Raw genomic sequence first — 18,734 nt, 5'->3', positions numbered from 1 at the left:
GTAGCAGAGGATGGCCTTGTTGGGAAGAAAAGCTCTTGGTACTGCCAAGGTTCAGTGCCCCAGTGTAGAGGAATGTCAGGGTGGGGAGGTAGGAGGGGCTAGGTAGATTGGTTGGGGAGCACTTCCATAGAAGCAGGGGGAAAGGGGATTGGGTAGGGGGTTTATGGAGGGGAAACCGGAAAAGGGGGTAACATTTGAAATGTAAATAAAGTATGTTCAATAGAAAATATTCTAAAAATCATCTCCTAACTGTTCAAACATGAGAAATGTTCTGTTTGCTGCAGGCAGGTGCCCTACTGACAACAGAGAACCGCCTGGGAAATGTTCGCTCCCTCCTTAGTGTTAAAACTTGCACAAGAGGTCAAAGGGCTGATGGGAATTAGGGACTGAAAACAGAAGCTGAAAAAGAGAGGCAGAGATGGAGGAAGGGCAGAAAACCCTAAGAAAGCATATGGTAGAGGCACGTGGGATCTCTCCACTTTATCTCATTAACTTGAAATGTGCCAAGGATTCTGGGATTGAATTCTTACTTGACATCTGATAATAATGAGATGGAGACAATTGGCAGTGCTTCAGTTTTCCCCAACCATGAGCCACGGTGCATGCTTCTACAACCTGACATCATTAGCAGCCCGTTGCTTACCTGGAACTAGCAAGGACCACTAATAAGAGGATTAGCATAAAAAGGGAACCAGGCACCGTATGAACCAGGCACCCTATGAACCAGGCACCCTATGAACCAGGCACCCTTGCCTTGCCCTGTTATGTCTGAGGGTTGTGAAAGATTTCGCAATCTCTGCTTCTCATGATTAAAATTTGAATTCCGTAGTTTAAGCTGAACCAGGTCCTGCCTATAGTTAGTTTAAAATGTCAGTCAAAAGATAAAAGCAAGCTTTGTAGTTTTTATTGGACTTTGTCAGAAGGTGAGATTTCTAAAGTAAATTTCCCGGAAACTCTTTGGCTCCCAACAAGTCTTGGCTTCAAATTATACTGAGTTCTGCCTTTCGTTATAACAGAAGTCTACCTGAGAGGCTATCTGGGGTGGCTTGAAGGAGGAGGGGTATCCAAACACTCATGGATAATGCTGAGATGTCAACACCATGAAGGAGAAAGCCTCGCCATCTACTTGTAGTACAGACCTTCCAGTACTGGTAATCTTACATACACAACCAGTAAACATAGATGGTCTTTCACACTGCCCACCAAAATCCTGAGTCCTTTTCTACAACGCTAATCCAAAGCTTCAAAGAACTCCTCACCTTTGTCTTTGACAACAGTTTACAAAAAATCACCACCAGTTAATACAAGAGACAATTTTACGGGAAGCCAGGATGAGTAAACAGGGATGAGTTAGCAACTGACTGCAAGGGATGAGAGTGCCGTGTAGAATGAGGGAGCAAGGAAACACATCAAACACATGAACAGAGACAAATAGGAGACGCTCCATGGCCAATTAGTTAGGTAATGAGAGACCTAACAAAGGTCACTGAGGGATGGCATCCACGGATGCAGGAGCACATCCATGTGACACACTTGTCCAGTAGCATGAGGGACTTGCAGCTACACGCTTCAGCTGTGTGGAAAATGTTCAGGAAGGCAACAGAGGCAGCAGAGGGAAAAAGGTGAGAGGGAATTACATAAAATCAAGTAGAGGTGAATGATGGTGGGTTACAAGACCACCGATAAGGCCATTCATAATACCCAGAACATCAGCTCTTGAGAATCAGACAGAAATTGGGAAACTATCCTGATGGCTACAGAGCAAAGATCAGAGGGAGAAGGACGAAGAGAATCCTACATCTCCTTGGACACCTCCCCCACCACATGCCACACTGCAACATCTCTAGAGTAAGCCTCCAAAAGACACTTTAATTTGTCTCATTCCAAATCATCAGCAAAATGCACAAGTCTCATGGGGAAATGTGTGTAAGGAAGTAAAAGCCCAGAATCAGAGGAGCTATCCCAGCCTCAGCTCCTGGACAAAGATAACAGATTCAAATGGAAGCCCAATGCTAGGCATTATTTACCCTGCATTTGTTCTAATTTTTCTCCCTGTTTCTGACTGAATATGCTTTCTGTGTTGCAATGGTAACCCAGCAGAGACAACAAGAAGTAAATCTCAAATGTTCCTTCCTTTTCTTAGACAGTAAAGACCAAAAGTTTAGGTTGTATAATGTTATCAAGAAGCATCATCTACAAACTTAATATGAAATTTAAGTTTGCCCTCATAATGTAATAGTTTATCATGGAATTATAGTTCAGCAAAATGATCAGTAATCTCTTGGAGCTCACATCCAATTACCTGGAAGAAGGATTTATGGGCGTGCCAGTAGGATATTACCTCAATTAACTGAACTGAAGTGGGAGGACCTGCTCCCTATGAGTGGCACCATCTCTCAGGCCCCGGTTCACAAGCATATGAAGTGGAGGAAGCAAGCTGAACACAAACAAAAATATGTCCATTTTCTCTGCTCTTGACTGTGGATGAGACTTCAAGTTCCTGTTGTGGGGATCCCAACATTGATGGGTTATAACTAGAACCTGTGAGCTAAGATAAACCCTTTCTCCCTGAGTTGTTAATGTTAGGGTGTTTTCATCATGATGACATAAAGGAAAGTATGACATCTAGTGTTAAATCTGATTTTCTTTTTCCTGAAAAAAAAAATAGCCTTTGACTGTGAGGTCCTATAATAGCCTAGGCAATGGGGAATGAAATTTTTATTCCTAAGTATTTCATCAGAAACATGTGTAAACTGTTTAGATATAGGAAATAACCATTGCTGACAGTGTTTGGAAGACAACACACAGTTAACTGTGACACGGAAAATATTTAGCCCCAGAGCCAAAGTCAGGCACACAAATAAGAAACTCCAGATGAACTGCTCAAAACACCAAGTCAGTGATTCATAACTGTACCCAGCACTTAATGCACAGAATGATGGTCACCGCCACACTGGTCCAGTTTCAGCATTATCTCAGATTATCCTGTGTGGGGACAACCAAGGTCAACACTAGATGGTTGCTGGAAACTTAGCCATGTAGTTCTGAATATCTGAGCTAATGGGACCGATATGGAAAATTAATGACAAGGCCCCAAAGCCTTGTTAATATGTGGGACAGGGCAGACATCCTACAAAGGCCTCTCATTCTACTCCTAGGGTACTACAGGAGGATGGCTATGTCAGATGCTAAGAAAGCGTGCCTGTCTCCACTGGATGCTGTGACGCTGGGGCATGAGCCATGTAATGGGCACATCAATTTGTGCTTCTGAGTCAATCTTCAAAAAGCTTGTTTTCAGATGATCTCATACATTTTTATCCCTGGCTCTGTTCAGTTCAATGTCATTACCAATTCACTTGATGCTTGCAGAAGTATCTATCTTGTTGAGAAGCAAGTGGACTGAAGTTCTATTTACTGCCTATAGTGTGAGTAGAAATCATGGCTCAAAATGTAGGCAATAGTTCATGCCACAGGAATTTCCAAGACCGGTCGGCATTCACTGAGTCCACTAATTTGCATTCTTAAGAAGTAATATCTAGTCTCATCTTCCCAGGTTATGGTAAGGAATCACTCTGATCAATACATGTACAGAGTGGGCCAAGGGGATGGTTGAGTGTGTAAAAATGCCTGTTTTCAATCATGGATTCCATCCCTTGAATCTTCCCTCACCCTCTCCCTCCCCCCCACAACCCCCCAGTCTCATGTTTGTAGCCTTAACATGTGGGCTCTCAGCTAATGTTCCAGTGTTTGCCTTCAGCTCTATTAATGACATGCCCTACTCCTTACACGTGAACCCTCTACTGTTATAGGCTCTTTGTATGCTTCTCTGTGTCCGGTCTTGAAACCTGAAGTTCTGCCATGTTTCAAACAACACTGAAAGCTTCTCCTCCCATTCTATTACAGGCCCTTTCCTACAAATCCACAATCACGTTCTACCCCTCTCTATCTAGCTTGGTTACAACCACATGCATCTTGCTGTTCATTAAGCATACCAAGAACATTCATACCACAGGGCCTTTCTGCTTCTCATTTCTTCTACCTGGGGATACTCTTCGCTCGGGCGTCTACATTCCCTCTTTGTCTTTAGGTGCTCTGCTGAAACCAGGTCCTCAGAAAATCTCCTTGTGGTTGATCACCTTGAGGAATGGGCTCCCGATCATGGCTCTGCTTTCCTTTCCTTGATAATACATTCTGCTGAGCTATATTAGTTATTCCTGTTCTATGATGGTGAGCACTTTTAGTAACTCCGCCATTGCCTGAAACAGTGCTGAAGGGACGAAAAGCAGTTCATAAACCTAAGTGAGATGCACAAGTGGGTGATTTATTTGGAGCTGAAGATATAACACTTGGTTGGGTTGTTTTCAACAAACCAAAGGACAGTAAATTAAGATTAACATCAGCTGGAGGTGAAAAGGACTTTGGAATGCTTCCTGAACACTTAATGTGGAAATCTCATCCTATAAAATATATTTTATATGGCAAAATCAAAGCCAGTATATAGAAGACCCAGAAAGCACAGTAAATAGATGAGTCTTCAAAATGCCAGCCTCCTTCACCATTCATTCTCTTATGGTTTCTATACATCAGTTGCTTTCTATGCAAGATGAGGTTAAGGACCCTACCTGACATACAGGGAAGATGGAAAAGTTAAATTCCATGATCTGTGTAAGAAAGTACAGATATCTCCTAGCTCAATATAATAGTACAATGTGCCTTAAACTACTAGCATGCATAGTAATATTTCAATTTAAACTTAAATGATCAATATAGTGTACAGCAAAAATATAGGAAACTGAGTACAGAACTCTGGGAAAATGTTAATTTGTGGCCAGAAAACAAACACTCGGGAAAGGATGGATCATGGCTCTTAGAGGACAAGCTGGAGTCATTTAACTCCCTGACAAGTTTCAAATTGAAATGCCTTCCTCCAACAAATGATGGCTAATCTCTACTGAACAGTCCTATGGTCAACCAGTTAAATGAGGGAGAAATTAAATTCTAGATAAAGTAGTTTATAGAAAGAAATATATCTTTTAGAAAAATCTTGAAACAAAATAGACTTATACAATTTGTTAATTCTCATATTCTATGGAGCTTTGGAAATGAACCAAGAAGACACACTAGAGGAAAAACCTTCCAGTCTAATGCAATTTCTGAATGTGTATTGTATTAGATTCTGTTTGAGAAATATTTAATTTGGCTGATACAGAAACTGAAACCTAAAGATCAGCCCTTACCAAAATCTTAGCATAGAGTTATTTTTTCTTATTCTTATACTAATATAGTTTATCTCTTCCATTCATTACTTTGTGATGGTCTATAGGAAAACAGGCACTTAGTGTTTCTATAGCTTACCCAGTCCTTAAAACAGACAGAAGAGGCAATTCCCAAAATATTTCTATTTTGTTCTGTTTCATTTTTCAAACATTTACTTATAGTAATAACTCAATATAGATTCTTTTGAGACAGGAGGGTAAGGCAGAGAGCAAAGTCTTAAAAGCCCTGAAGGAAGCCTTATAAAATTAACATAGGGGGGAAAGTTGGGAAAGAGGAAAAGTAGAAATGCCTCAGAAGAGGAGCTTGAGCCAGCTTGTGCCCACTGGGGCACCAAAGAGTAACTTATATGCACTAGAATGTTAAAATGCACGCCTTTGTTGGAAACTCAAGATGCTCCTGAGAAATGAAATGCATGGAGTCATAGGGAAGATACACCGAAAAGCCAGTGCTACAAAACTGAGCCAGAAAGACTGTTCAGTTGGCATAGTGAGGCCAATGAGTTCAACTCTTCTCTGCTCCAGCCTGCATCCCACCCCCACACTGCAGCACCCGATAACAGACTGACTCTGCTTCTGCCACAGTGATGGGCACACAGTGCTCTGGGACACAAGAACACAGAACCTCCCTGGATGTTCCTTCTGACCCCACAAAGCTGCTGTCGTATTGAGTGATCTACACTGTAGTGTGAGATGCCCTCCCTGGTCTCATGTTCATGCCCAGTAGCAGTCCGTAGCTGTTGAAAGCATAAACGTGTGATGCTTGACTTGCTCTGTAGTTTTTCTTAGTAACTTCCGTATCTGATTTGACTTAAGGCCACGATGTGCTTTACTTACTCCATGGGATGCTTTGTTGCTCCATGAGATGGGTAACCAAGAACTTGAGACTAGATAGCCCAAAGATCTATGGCTACTATTCTTAAATAAATAAATAGAAATAAATTAAAATGTGACAAGAAAATGACTAGTGACATTCTGCTATACTCATAGATCAGTGCCTCACTTAGCCATCATCAGAGAAGCTTCATCTGGCAGCGGATGGGAACACATACAAATAGCACCAGACATTACTCAGAATATGAAAAGCCTTGGAATATTCAGCCCAAAATGTGATATTCTCATCCACACTCTCCCCTCAATATTATGTCACAAGTTCAGAGGTAGGGGGTCAACTATAGACTATAGACTGAGCATTTCAAAACCAGGATCAAAATAAATCTTCCTAGCCTAAGGTATTTTATTGGCCATTTTGTCACAAGGTTTAGCAACCAAAGTTAATCAAGCTACCAAGGTGACATAATTAGGGATGACATGTAGCTAGCAAATGAGTCCTAAAGTAATGGGTCAGCCTTTCAAAATTTTTAGTAGAAATATAAATTATTGAACTATGGGAATTTTTCACAAAATTGAAGTATAATTACTGTGTGACCCAGACATACTACCTCTGAGCATGTTTACCTGATGAAGTCTAGGCTGACCATCACACACACACACACACACACACAGAGAGAGAGAGAGAGAGAGAGAGAGAGAGAGAGAGAGAGAGAGAGAGAGAGAGAGAGAGAGAGAGGAAGAGAGAGAGGGAGAGAGGGAGGGAGGAAGGGAGGGGAAAAGGAGAGGGGAGGGGAGGGAAGAAGGAGAGGGGAGGGGAGGGAGAGGAAGAGAAAGAGGCATGCAGTCTCCAAAAATGAAAGAGAAAAGATAAAGATAATGAGTCAGGAAAGGTATTTCCCGTCTGTTACTCCACCACTCATAATTCTGATCAAACTGAAAAAAACAACACAGAAAATCAGATTAGAGGATAGTGTCTTCAAAGTTACTGGGGGCATGTCTAAGAAACTATTATAGTTCAGAGGACACTGGGTAGACATGCCAGGTTCAGGAAAGGTGGTACCCTAAATTGAACCTTAGAACACAAAGTCTATGGATTTAGCCAATAACTATGATGCACTGGTCTTTGAGCAATATATTGTGGCAATTAGTGTAAAGCTGAGACTGTCTGTCTTGCTTTTCAAGCCTTATAAATCTCAAACCATTCTGGAATTAAAAATAAGTTCATAAAGTTTGCAAAAGAGTTGATAGAATTGAAAGGTATTGAGCTGATACGGTAACCCAGGCCCAAGAAAACAAATACTGCGTGCTTCTCTCTCTCATACAAGGATGCTAAGTTCTCTTTTTAATGTACGCTTATTTACAGGGCAATGAGAATGAAGGTATGTGAGGGGATGAGAGGTTCCATGGCATAGGATATGGGAAGAGCACAGAACACATGCCCTGCGGTCCAGGCATAGAGTGGGAGAAGAATGGAGGACAGAGGTGGGCGCTAGGGAGTCAATCAAAACAAAGTTGTAAGACAGTCCCATAAGGAAGTTTCAGTGGTAATTTAAAAGCAAATAAATAAAACTTTATATTTCAGACAGGATATGTCAGAGGATACATCTGCGAGACTGAATTCAGAGTGGAGGAAGAGAAATTGTAATTATCTGGCCAGATAATCACTTATGAGCATGGAGACTGCGTGGTTCACTGGCTTAAGCATCTTATCCCTGCACACTGCTGTGCAGGTAGGTGTAATCAAAGCAGCTTGAGTGAGTACAGTTCTACTTTCTTCCCACCATCTTGCCATGATACAGCAGCCCCCATAGCCGAGGGTTCCTGTTCTGAGAATTCAAATATCAAAACCTTCCCAAGCCACAAGATTCCTGCAGAGGAAAGAGCTCAAGCATTTGACTCCCCAGATCGATCTTCTGAAATGTGAACTTGTATAGATGTCTTTCTTCGTGTTACTCTGTTTAAAATTCATCATACTAATTATCAATATAGTGTTTGCACTGTACTTGGCACCAACTTGACTAATGATTTAAAACCATACAAGAAAGGGATGCCCAGGACTCAGGAAAATAGAAGTCAAAGTATCGCTCTATGGGTTTTAGTGAGGAATGCAAGGGGTCCTGAAACCAAATACATCAGTGCATTCCGGTTTGTTCTTCAGAGTGAATTGGAGGGTGACGGGCTGTATAGTTTGTCTGAGGTCAGACTACCCCCTGAAACTGGTTCACAGACCTGCAGACTCATGGGTAATGTGATGACAGGCAGTGAAGCTTTTTAATAATAGCAGCCTCACCTCACAGTGCTCACATTTGCAGATTTGCACAGCATGGTAATATGTCAGGTTCGGCATCAGGGGCTTTCTATATGAGATTCATATATTTATATATGAGATTACATTTAACACTCCCTTCACATATACACAATCTACGAGGCTTCAATTATCTTCTCATTTTAGAGATGAGAGATCCGGTGATAAGAAAAATTCAATTACTTTGCCAATGTTGCAACTGAGATTCAAACACAAGCGTTCCTGGCAGTCTCCGCTAACTCACTTAGCAAGAAAATTCCATTAGTACAGACGCCTAAATGCTCTAATTAGACTGTGGGCTTGATATCATTAGTCTGAACCAATATACTGAGGAAGCACGCATGATACATTATAGGCATCCACACAGCATCCATTAACCTGAAATGATGCATATACAAGCTTCTTAATAGTGCATCTGAGGTGCGACAAATATTATCCCCCTCCTGCCTTTCTTTTCATTTGGTCCAAACTGACTTCTCTTGCTTGTATTTTAGACTCTTGTGAATTATCCCAGCAATTCTTCTTTCAGGGCTATGGTAATCACGTCTGCCTCTTTTGAAGATCTGCTTACCTGATTATTTCAGACTCATCCTTACATGATTCTAGGATAAGCTATCATCCATGCTGGTCATGAGTCAATACTTACTGCATGGCCAAAATGTAATGCTTCGCCAATGGAAAAACTCTAACTCTGCATAAGACAAAGGTATAGAACAAAGCTACATATGTGCTGCTAGAATGCTAACTGAAGTCAACCAGTGTGAAGAGTTTCAACGTGATAGTTCAAGGCCAAACTTACCTAGTTATCTTAGTCTTGTTAATGGACAATCTTCTACTATCCTCTTGTATGTGACTTAAGACCCTGGTGAGGGGACTCTAAGCTGCTCCCTGGGACTCCATGGGACAACTCCACTAAAACTCACCTTTGCTCTCTGATGTCTTTCTCACTGCCTCTCCTCACTTACCTTAAATATCAGAAACTACGCCCTTCTGTATCCTTGTTCTGTCATTAACTCTACTGAATGTATCACCTCTTCTTAATAAGTTGAACTTAAAATTAATTCTTAAACTCTTCATGGGCCTCCTGACTCATACCTGAAATATTTCTTAAATAACAATTTTGATTCTTATATCTGCAGTCCCTCTGTAGTCTACCTGGTAACTTCGATTGCCTCAGGCTATTATTCAACATACTACATGGGCTTATGTGCACAATGTCTTCCTGATCCAGAATCTGAATACAGGCCTCTGCTGCAGACTGATATCCAACAGCACCCTATCAGACCAGCAGTCCCCACCTACTGTGTTCCAGCTCAGCTCAAAAGCCAGGTTTGCAGATTTGACATCCATCCTCTCCTCCCCACATCTCCTTCTCTTTCCTTTCCTATGAAATCCTGCCTGTATCACATTCCTCTGTATGCCCCCTCCTGTGTGGGGCGGGAAATATGTGAGCAAGTATTAAGAAGGTTAGAGCATAGGACTGCCACTTTAAGATACTGGTTCTTCTAAGATATCACATCTCTGGCCTGCAGAAATCAGGCCACACATCTCCACCATTTTTTCCCTTGGGATAGAGGATTGATAAGCCCTAATGTGAACATACAGATCTGGGTGAGGGGAAAAGGTTGCCAGAGTCACAATACTCCCCTGCATCCCAGCAACTTCTCTGGAAGCCAGCTCCTTCTGCCTTGCTCTCCTCAGGAGTCATTTTCCCTAGCATCTTCACATCTAATGTTCTCCTACCTCAGGTCCAACCATGCTGCCTCAAATCTGATGCCCTCTCCCTCCCTCCTTCCCTCCCTCCCTCCCTCCCCTCCTTCCCTCCCTCCTTCCCTCCCTCCCTCCCTCCCCTCCTTCCCTCCCTCCCTCCCTCCCTCCCTCCCTCCCTTCCCTCCCTCCCTCCCTCCCTTCCTTCCTTCCTTCCTTTCTTCCTTCTGTCCTTCCTCTTTCTCTCTCTTTTAAACCTTTTAAAAATTATTTTATTGATTTGCATCCCAAATGTTGTCCCCACTCCTAGTTTCCCTCTCAGAGTTCTTCACCCCCTCCCCCTCTTCTGAGAGAGTGGTCCCATTCCCGCTTCCCTGGGTCATCACGTCTCTACAGGGTGAGGCACATCCTGTCCCACTGAGACCAGACAAGGCAGTGCTCTGCTGCATGTGTGCATGGCTTCTTTCTGAAAGGTAACCCCCCATCAGCACTTTCCCCACACCCGACACTCTCGCTTGTGCAGTTCCTTGAAAACGTGGACTCCCCAGACCTTTGTCCCTCTCCCTGTACATGGAAACATGCTCACGGTTTTCCATATTTCGCACTTTTTCACAGAAACTACACTGATCCTTTGAAATGAGACCCTTTCAGATACTGCCCCTCCCTTGCTTCATGTTCCTTTAATACAAAACTCTGTGATTCTCTTCCAATCTTCTTACCAACCAAAACTGCTCCCAGTCTTCTGGCTGATGTGGAGTCCAAACCTTCCCCCTACCTTGGGTTTTCTGATCCCTTTTCCCATCAGTTGCTTTAACATGCTTGTCACCATGCAGATGTGACAGCTTCCCCCACCCCCCCACACCACTTAGGATCCTGAGTCAGGGGTCTGTATCTCCAGAAAGCTTGCCTCATTTTCCCCAATGGGTTTTGAGGGAATAATTAAAGGTTGTACTTGTTTACTGAATAAAAAGGTGTAGAGTTAGCTGGTATCAAAAGTAAGTGTAACAAGCCTGGGTGGGATTTGGGTAATTTTGACCTCACTTGAATTATTATGCACATGGAACTGTAAGTCCAGCTAAGTCTCTTTTGCAGCTAGAACTACAACCATGTGGAAAGCTGTTTGTCCTTCCATGGACTGTGTAATTACTTCTACACTTCACTACTGAATCATTTGAATATCTCATTTAGTTGATAATAGCAATTTTCTGTTGTCATTATAAAAGATTTGGTTTAACTTTTTCCTTACACTCTCCCTTCCTATCTTGAAAATCACCACTTTTACCCTGAGAACTGATAAATCATAAGCAGCAAAGGCACAGAGTTTTAAGTAATAATTAAATTTATCAACAAGTGCTGGGGGGGGGGGAGGCTGTAGAGCATTTCTATACCCTACGGTTCTATACCACCAGAGAAATGGAGCTTAATGGAAGACAGAATGTGTCTGAAATAGTAAAGTTGTGTCTCTGTCTGTTGAAATGAGCAGAACAATAAGGCACACTGGATTACCAGAGAGCCCTGAGTTGAAGATTACAGCAGGACTTTGTGAGCCAGCAAACATCCAAGGTTCGTAATCTAATATGAAAAACCATCCAGATGCATGTGTAGGAAAGAATTATATATCGGTGGCAAACAGCCCAGGGTGCCTGGATAAATCACTCACTTCTGTTATCAAAAAAGAAAACTATTATTTTAAATACAGCATCACACCACTGCTCAGCTGAGACTTTGTTACCAATAAATGAATGCTTGGAGGTGAATTCAGTTTGTTTGTTTTTCTGGAATGTAGATCAGGGAACAATTTTGGGACCCTTTGTATCTTTATGTGTTTCGGGAGTTCATCTAATTATTGCTTCTGAAGTAATGTATCTAATGGTGTGACCTTCACATATGAACTTGAACTGGCCTTCATTCATGTTCAGCTTGAGCTCTGTCAGCCATTCTGTGGATCTGTAGTCAGTCACATGATAGACTTTTTGCAAGGCAAAAGAACAAGGGTCAGTAAATTCTTAGCCTCAAAAGCTAAGCTTACTCTTGTACCCACAATTTACAAACGTCACCGCCATTTGTTAAAACCAGAATGGCTGACTCAGCAGCTTTTCCTCTCAATTGATTTTCCTTTCAAACTCAGATCCTTAATATAGTTCCTTTGTGTTCCCCTTTAAAAGTTCACTCATTCCCTTGACTTCCAGCGACACTGCTGAGTTTATCTGCCCTGTGCTTATGCCAAGTTACTGTTCCCAATTTAAGATGTTTGCTTGGACAGAAGTTTTATTATTTAAGAAAGCCCTTGCCAGAAAATGTCATCTTCCTGGAAAAACTCAAATCACAATTACCTCCAGCAAAAATGGAGAGATGGGGGCACAGGGGAGATAAAATGGATAACTGAACGTTAGAGATAAATCTCAAAACTTCTGTCAGCCAAAATCTTCAGATATCCCCTGCTCCCAGCCAAGTTCTCCAGAGTGGATGAAAAGCTGTAAAGCAAGCCTTAAGATGCATTATCTTTTATTGGTTTTTAATAACTGGAAGCTATTAGTGTTTTCAATAATCGGAAGCTCTTAGTCTGGAACCCTGAAAACGGGAGGGATGGAACGCTGCTCTTTGTGAGTGGTTCCAGAAAGTCAGCTTAGTCCAGCTGTAGCCACACCTCCTCCTACATGTCCATGTTCACCAGTCAGGGGGTAAAATCGGACCTTGTACTGATCTGTCACTTCTGCCCTCCTTTATATTAGAAAACAGAATTCATGATGGATTCTTAACAACAGGAAGAAATTCGGAGACTCAGAGAATGGCTTCTGTCCTTCAGTTCACACTTTGCTGTCAAAGAAAAGGAAAGGGCAGAACAGAGCAGAAGCCTTGTGGGGAATGCAAGGTACTGATGACAGTGGAAGAGGAAGCTCACTGAAGCAGACAGATGAGAGAGTCAAAAACAAAAGGCCCCTCACAGAACTTCTCAGAGGTTTAGTGAACAACCTACCAGGAAAAGGCCCCTTGCTCAATGCCATCTGCAGATCCCAGAAACCCCAACAACCAACTGAAAGATCTTCCTTGGGTTGAGGATTTCCATTTGAGAAAGCTTGTGCCAGTTCAGCCTTAAGTGAGCAGAGTTTACAAAAACTATGAAATACCTTGGTGTGACTCTCACTAAGCAAGTGAAGGACCTGTAGGACAAGAACGTTAAACCTCTAAAGAAGAAAACTGAGGAAGATCTCAGAAAATAGAAAGATCTCCCATGCTCATGGATTGGAAGAATCAACATTTTAAAAATGGCCATCTTACCAAAAGCAATCTACAGATTTAATGCAATCCCAATCAAAATTCCAACCCAGTTCTTCATTGAGTTGGAAAGAGCAATGTGCAATTTCATCTGGAATAACAAAAGACCTAGAATAGCCAAATCCATTCTCAACAACAAGAAAACATCTGTGGGAATCACTATCCCTGACCTCAAGCTATATTACAAGGCAATTGTGCTGAAAACTGCATGGTACTGGTACAGAAATAGGCACATGGATCAATGGAATAGAATAGAAGATTCAGAAATGAGCCCTTACATATATGATCACCTGATTTTTGACAAAGGAGCTGTAAACATTCAATGGAAAAAGGACAGCCTATTCAACAAATGGTGTTGGTCCAACTGGCACTCAGCATGCAGAAGAATGAAAGTAGACCCTTTCTTATCTCCTTGTACAAAGCTCAAGTGTAAGTGGATCAAAGATCTCCACATTAAACCAGGTACACTGAAACTATTAGATGAGAAAGTAGGGAAAACCTTAGAACGCATAGGCACAGGAGAAAATTTCCTGAACAGAACACAATGGCTCAAGCTCTAAGGTCAAAGATTGAAAAATGGGACTTAATGAGATTTCAAAGTTTCTGTAAGGCTAAAGACACTGTCAAGAAAACAAAACGGCAGCCAACAGAGTGGGAAAAGATCTATACCAACCCCACATCAGATAGAGGCCTAATATCCAAGGTATACAAAGAACTCAAAAAGCTAGAGACCAGAGAATCAACAACCCTATTAAAAATGTAGTATAGAGTTAAACAAAAAGTTCTCAATTGAGGAATATCGAATGGCTGAGAAACATCTAAGGAAGTGCTAGACATCATTACCCATCAGGGAAATGCAAATCAAAACAACCCTGATATTCCACCTCACACCAGTCAGATTGGTCAAGATCCAAAACTCAGATGACAACAGATGCTGGCGAGGATGTGGAGAAAGAGGAACACTTCTCCACTGTTGGTGGGGTTGTAAACTGATATAACCACTCTGGAAATCAGTCTGGCAATTCCTCAGAAAATTGGACATCGTACTACCTGAAGATCCAGCTATTCCACTTCTGGGCATATACCCCAGACACACTCCAAAATACAACAAAGACACATGTACCACAATGTTCATAGCAGCTCTATTTATAATAGCCAGAAGCTGGAAAGAACCCAGATGTCCTTCAGTAGATGAATGGATACAAAAATTTTGATACATTTACACAATGGAGTACTACTCAGCTATCAGAAACAATGACTTAAGGAAATTCTTAAGAAAATGGATGCATCTAGAGAATATCATCCTGAGTGATATAACCCAGTCACAAAAGAACAGACATAATATGTAGTCACTGATAATTGGATACTAACCCCAGAAAGCCCCGAACATCCCAGAAACAAGTCACAGACTGTGTGAAGTTCAAGAAAAAACATAAAATCAAATTAGCCCTGTTTGTATTGCCTAGAGTTTATTCTAACTTAGAAGATTTCAGTTTAATTTTTTCTGATTTTCTATACATTGAAATTTACCATCATAAAATAAAATATATGAAAGAAAAAAAAAAAAGAATGCAGAGTTTGGAAGCCACTCTCCCAAGAATGTTTTGCTTCTCTCCCTCCCCAGCACCATTTTCCCCAATTTTAACTGCTGGCCTCTTCTACAATTCAGGTCCACATTGGGCCAGTTGATGCTGGGCTTAACAAAGCTTTGTTTTTACTAAGTCCCTTCTTTCTAGCAACGCTCCTGTCTGTTTTCTTGAGTACTGGTCTTCCCTTACTCCATCCTTTCGCATCTAACTATTGGTTCCCACAAGTAAGAGGTATCTTAACACAGAAATTTAATACATGTAGTAACTACGATAATAATCTATTATCCATTCTGCCCATTATGTCTACACATCAATCATGGTGTAGAAACTGATCTGAAGTACTGATCAGAATATAAACAATGTCCAATAAGTACTGTTTGGTGACATAGATTAACAATTAGCTGTGCCTTCAAGGATAAACAAAGAATATAGAGACTCATATAATTCATACATTGACTCAAACTACAACTTACAAACAGTCCTCCCTTATATTCCAGGATCATGGTCCTTGGTGTGACATCTTACAACAGTATAGGAGCTAACAGTACAGGTGGGCCTTTCCATATAACTCAGCCGATGATCAAAAGAACACTGGAATGATTTTACAAAGCAAGCTCAACAAAAAAAAATTGTGGAGGTTCCTTAGTTTCTAGATGTTTCTGTGTCAACATTCTGTAGATCTGATTTTAGATGAAGCTGAAACTACAGAGGTGGGTAAACCAAGAGCATATAAGTCAGAACACCCAGTCCATCATTTCCCTTCACCCTTCCTATTTCCTTTGGCTCATGTGGAACATCACCAGGAGCTCCCCCATTACTTCCACTTCCTTCTTCCCGTCTCTAGCTGTGCTTTTGGACAGGAGGACCAATGACTCTACCCATCAAAAGATGGAGAAACCAAGACCAAAGAGACTCACCAAGTGCCTCTCAGGCACTGGTAACTTACAAGCTTCCCGGAGTTTCTCTTTGTCATAGTGGAGTCCTTCATAGTCTTGTAAACTGATTTTGTTCACGCGGATCCTCAGGCGATCTGGGACAGACTGGGGACTGTAAGACAAGAACCAAGTGGTCAGATATCATGATGGAGTGGAACTAGAAATTGAGGAAAGGACCCGGAGAGACTAGGGGCAATCGAATCTCCTGTGGGTTAAAAGAAAAGGTTTGTTTACAAACCAGAAATTCACAAATGTTATCTAAGGAGTCCTTTACTAGAAAACTATCATAGCTGCAATTTTGTAAGAACATAGGCCCGGCGAAAAAGGCTCTGGAAAACATCCCTAGTAAAAATTGCTATTCATCTGTCAAAAATTCAAATAAGATCATGTGTTTTGTGGTATAATAATTACCCAAGTAATGAAAAATAGTGGGAACGTGTAAGTGCTACAAAATAGTAGTAAACGTGTCTATAATCATCAAAGCTGGAAAAAGGTATTTAAAAGTACAAACTAAGTATCTAGAATACACAAGACCAAGGTTGAGATTTCTCATTCTGTTGAGGAGTCTTTGAAAGCACCACCTCGTTAAGAGATAGTGTAAATTGAAGCTGCCTGTGAGGTGCCTTGAAAAGGAACACATGTTGAAAGAACTCATGCAGGCTGGACCAAAATGTGTTTAATCAGTTAATCAGGAAGCACCAAATTCACTGAGGCATCACGTTCAACTGCCTAGATTCTGGGCATTTGTCTTAAATTATATCTTCAAGTGGTTTAATCCTAGGCCTAAATTGAATAAAAACAAACTTAATTGTTATCACCTCCTCTGTGGAGCAATATATTCCTGTTGGTTCATGAGAATACTTTAGTTTCATTGGTTGAAAGAACTTTCTCAAATACAAGACTGCTGCTTAATTTTTTTAAATAGTAAATGGTAATAAACATTGCTAACAACAGAAAGGGAGAAAAATTGTATGTATTTCAATGTAAGTATATAAGTATACAAATTGTAAGGAGGCTAGTAGGTTGACATACATGAGGCTCACAGTATATAAAAGGCACAAGTACAAAACCATACAGAGGTTAATCCTGAGCAATCTCTGGAGATCGATGTGATGACTGGGCGGTCCATAACTCAAAGTATGACCATCGGGTGGCTAATCTACTGACATTGTGCTGGCTATGGTAGAAGCACAGGGGAATAAACCTGACACAAGTATATTAGCCATGATAAAAAGAGAGCTGGTTTGATGGGATAGCTACAGATCAGTAGACCAGAACTTAAGTCCCACATGCCTACAAGCATCATTTCACCAACTGATAAAACTGTGGTTTGAAAATATAAAATGATTTTAAGGTTACATAGCTCTATAAGGCAGATGTAGTTCCTACACTCATCATTCTGACCTTACTATTATACAATACTCTTCTGAGATACTGAGACCATGAGACTACAGATAAATAAAACCAAGAGTCCTTGTCTAAGACAGCAAACCCATAAAAAGTTTAGCCAGGCCAGCTGATCTCTACCTGGTGTCAAGAGTATTTTATTTATCAATAGATAGGTTAGGTGAGGTTTGTTAAGTAAACTGTGACACATCCTAGCAAGAAAACATGAGGCAGGTATTGTGAATGGATGCATAGATTTATATTGATTTAAAGGGAAATCTGGCTATGACATATTTTTAAAGGTCATGGAAAGCCATATATGGTCTAAATTCCTGCATTTAAATTGTTGGACTTAAAAGTCTGTGCATGTAAAAGAAATGTCTGCACATTCTGTGATGACAGGCAGGAGATGCGCACAAGGCGGAGTGAGTTCTGTGTAAATATTCTTTAGAGATAGTAGTGGATCAATTGGCACTGAGCTCTAGTTGTCACAGTAGTCCAGAGGCAACAGGACTAGAGACCTCGTTAGGGAAGTAGTTGCCAGCTGTAAACAGAATGTAGAGAACTGTTGGCCAGTCCTGCCTTCTACTTCCATGGTAACATCCATCCTAGCCCCATCAGAGACTACTCCCTGTCTTCCCACATTTACCTCCCAGCTTCACATTTTTGCCCACTGATTCCACCCCAAACAATGCTGCCTCTCAACACACTAAGCTCCAATCCGTGAAGCCCTCTATTGACATACTATAGAATCAGGTGTTTGAATGGAGCTTTGTAGATCCCAAGTGAACTGACATTTTATTTCTTCTCCAAGATAATCAGCTAAGCAATAATTGTGTCACTAACCAGCACTGGATTCTCTTATCCACCCACCTTCTTACTGCTTTTAGCTCCCACCTTCTTACAACTACTTACAACAGACACCAATAAGAATTTTCTTAAACTAAGCCTTCTAGCTAAGCTATCATGTGTTTGGCTTCCTAGTAAATGATGACCTAAAACCTTAAAAAAATATTGACTTAACTGAAACCCATTAATAATTTCTAAGGCACCAGACCAGAAACTAAGTAATGGAAATTCCCTTCCAATCATTCTTGACCCTTGCCTACGCAGTAGATGCGGATGTTGAAAGAAGCTAGGCTCCAAAGCAGAGTGACAGTGTCTGAAGCAAAGTTTTTATGCCTCCTAGCTCATCTGTGGTTTAGTCTCCTCGTCTGTAAAATAGTGACAACAAGAACAACCTCATAGGAAAAGAAGGAGAACCAATCATTGAATGTGACACACCTTGAGATGGTGCCTAGAATATTTTAAGTGTCAAAGAGGCAGGAGCTAATAGCATTTGGATAATTGCCCTGATCATTTCTCCCCTAAGGTCCTGCTCAGCAACAGCATCTGCTACTTGGAGACAATGGAAGATTTTAAACTGATA

General features: G+C 41.2%; 1 protein-coding gene across 5 annotated transcripts in view; it reads right to left on the bottom strand.

The window, feature by feature from the left end:
- Nucleotides 1–18,734, bottom strand: part of DGKI (diacylglycerol kinase iota) — a gene marked incomplete at both ends in the record, with an annotated part of 420,018 nt that overhangs the window by 104,609 nt on the left and 296,675 nt on the right. For 3 of the 5 annotated variants that reach the window (XM_080932354.1, XM_080932356.1, XM_080932357.1), the window contains one exon: nucleotides 15,931–16,031. In XM_080932354.1, the coding sequence (XP_080788480.1) occupies nucleotides 15,931–16,031 (101 nt within the window). Of the gene's footprint in view, nucleotides 1–15,919; nucleotides 16,032–18,734 lie in introns of all 5 variants that reach the window. The other 2 variants (XM_080932355.1, XM_080932358.1) reach the window with 1 other exon arrangement.

Source organism: Micromys minutus (assembly GCF_963924665.1).
Source record: "Micromys minutus genome assembly, chromosome: 18".
NCBI lineage: Eukaryota > Metazoa > Chordata > Mammalia > Rodentia > Muridae > Micromys > Micromys minutus.
The sequence above is the reverse complement of the archived record's forward strand: the minus strand, read 5'-3'. Positions and strand labels throughout refer to the sequence as shown.